The sequence below is a fragment of the Salvia hispanica genome, chromosome 3, assembly GCF_023119035.1.
Source record: "Salvia hispanica cultivar TCC Black 2014 chromosome 3, UniMelb_Shisp_WGS_1.0, whole genome shotgun sequence".
NCBI classification, from domain to species: domain Eukaryota; kingdom Viridiplantae; phylum Streptophyta; class Magnoliopsida; order Lamiales; family Lamiaceae; genus Salvia; species Salvia hispanica.
In genome coordinates this window covers 55,007,916-55,010,416 of record NC_062967.1, presented here as the reverse complement: position 1 = coordinate 55,010,416, position 2,501 = coordinate 55,007,916, and the positions used below count along the sequence as shown (strand labels likewise).

The 2,501-nt window shown below is 32.5% G+C and overlaps 1 protein-coding gene across 1 annotated transcript; it reads right to left on the bottom strand.

The window, feature by feature from the left end:
* Window positions 1-670: 670 nt before the first annotated feature.
* LOC125211516 (probable calcium-binding protein CML18) lies at window positions 671-1,432 on the bottom strand. Its single transcript, XM_048111344.1, has one exon. It carries the CDS (start codon window positions 1,386-1,388, stop codon window positions 936-938), a length of 453 nt encoding a protein of 150 aa, XP_047967301.1. The 5' UTR covers window positions 1,389-1,432; the 3' UTR covers window positions 671-935.
* Between the last annotated feature and the right edge of the window lie 1,069 nt (window positions 1,433-2,501).

The window sequence follows — 2,501 nt, the reverse complement described above, 5'->3', positions numbered from 1 at the left end:
ATGACTCCTAATGGCGAACGAAAAGAGTATATCACAAAATCAACAAAACAAATCAAGGAATTGACATAAAAATATGTTTAATAAAAGCTTTTACTTTTGATAGCTGCAAATTTCATGTTAACATAATTGGTTGTATAATCGGGGACACATAAACTTGGCAAAAAGATACTCAGCCAACTCAAATACGTACTCCCTTCGTTTCATTAGATATAAAATATTTATTTTTCAACATGACATTTTTTAGTGGTGTTTTGTAGTTAATAAAAATAGAAAAAAGTACTCCATAAATTAAAAAATAGGAATAATGTTGCTCCCATTTAAAAAAAATGTTTTATTTTTAATTAAACAATAAAAAAAATATTTAATTTTTAATGGCAATATAAATCATCGCTTGTTTCATGGTCGATAACACACAATTGCACATTTGTTGGATAAAGTAATACAGTAGTTGTATTAGTTTAAAAGTTAGTAACTGCTGGAGCATTCAAGATGCAAGTGTGTAAAGTTGGTTCTCTTTCAATAAAGATAAACGCGTTGCTTAATCAACACCAGTCTCAATCCCATAAATCTAACGCCGCGTTGAGTATTAATAAATCCTAATAATCCAATTCAACCACACAAATTATTTTAAATCTACAACTATTAATAAAAGCAATAATATGAAAAGCAGTTAAATCAACCACGATTGGTTCATAACAATTTCATTAAATGCCAACGAAATCCCCCTTTTTACCCGTGACAAATCCACCGCCAACTGTTCTGTTGAAAACACCCAAGCAATTTCAATTTCCTATCCTTGTAGAGACGAGAACAATAGAGATGAAATTCTATACACCAAATCTAGAAAACTACTCCTAATTGTTGCTTAAATTCGAATTAAAAAGGGAAGAATAGTAAGTAAAAGTAAAACCAGCAGTTAGATGAAATTCTGATGATTAAGAAGGCCTCGCCATCATCTTTTTGAATTCCTCGAAATTCACGCATCCGTCACCGTCGACGTCGACGGAGCCGATCATTTTGCGGCAATCCTTGAGCGAGCACTTCTCTCCGAGGCTGCGGAGCACCGAGTGCAACTCGTTGGCGGAGATCTTACCGTTTTTGTCCTTGTCGTACAGATCAAACGCCTCCTTCAATTCCTTGTTGCTATCGCCGCCGCCGCAGTGAAAAGCCTTGAACTCCTTCAAATCGATGAAGCCGTCGCCGTCGGTGTCAAGCTCCGACATAATGCGCTTGACCTCGTCGGCGGGAGTGGCGGAGCCGAGACCGTTGAGTATGTCGCCGAGTTCGGAAAGAGAAATCTTACCGTCGCCATTGGTATCGAATTTGCTGAAGACTTTCTCCGCCTCTTCCTCTAGGGTTAGCGCGATTGCTGCGTGATTTTTTGCCATTGGAGAGAGAGAAAATTGGTTTTACTTTTTCTCGATTCAAGAGTTGGGGCGACGCTTTATATAGGACGGAAAACGCGTTTGTTTGCGCGTGGAGTAAAGATTTGGTAAATCCTTTATTTACATAATACGCTTCTGAATATATTTATATTTAAGGAACAAAATTTACAACATGAAATTGAATTACATACAAAAAAAATAAGGTATGGGAATTAGTAAAAGAATAAAGAAACCAAATATTTTATTTTCTGCTACAAAGGAGAATGACTCATATGATAATTCGAAATAAAAATATGATTCAAACAACTTGAGACAAAAGTGAAATAAAATTAATTTTTAGTATATATTTTGGTGTGCTTGTAATTAATATGCTATGAATCCTATCTAGATAGTCGTAATATTTCCCATGAAACAATTGTGGATATATGTATTCTCTTATTTGTAATCCAACGGATAATATGTAGTACTACTACGATTGTTGGATTCTTCATTCAAATGTTTTCATCTTCAATTTGAACTCAAATTGTTTTGTAATAGATTATTGTGAAAATTCGCATATTGGTAAGGTTTACGAAGATCATCATGTATTTGGAATCATGACTGATCGAAAGGGATCTCCCCCAAAATGTGAAATTCAAAGTCAGAAATTTCTTCTTTTCAACTATATGGGGATTCCATATTTCTATTATGTGTCATTCTTTCTTTCAAGATTATCTCTGATAGTATCTTTAAACCTAAAATAAAGTAGGCAAATAGATGTAATGGTGCTCCAAAACGTATCTCATACGTATCCCATTTATAATTTTTGAGTAACATATACCTATTTTTTGGTTTACATTAAATACAAACTCAAATCATTTTTTTATATTTTAAAATATAAAAAGTTTGTGAGTCAGGGGTAATATTTTTTTAAGATTGAGTTTATTTATTCTAAATTATTGAAGTAAAATCATTATTTAATTTGACAATTACACTAAAATTAAATGAGTTTGATTTTAGTATAAATGGCGGGAGATGCTTTAATACTTTAAAAGAATAGTGTAATTAAAAGATATTTTTTGGAAGGAAGTGTAAAGTATAAAATTATTTTGAAATAAATAAAACAACAATAAAAAG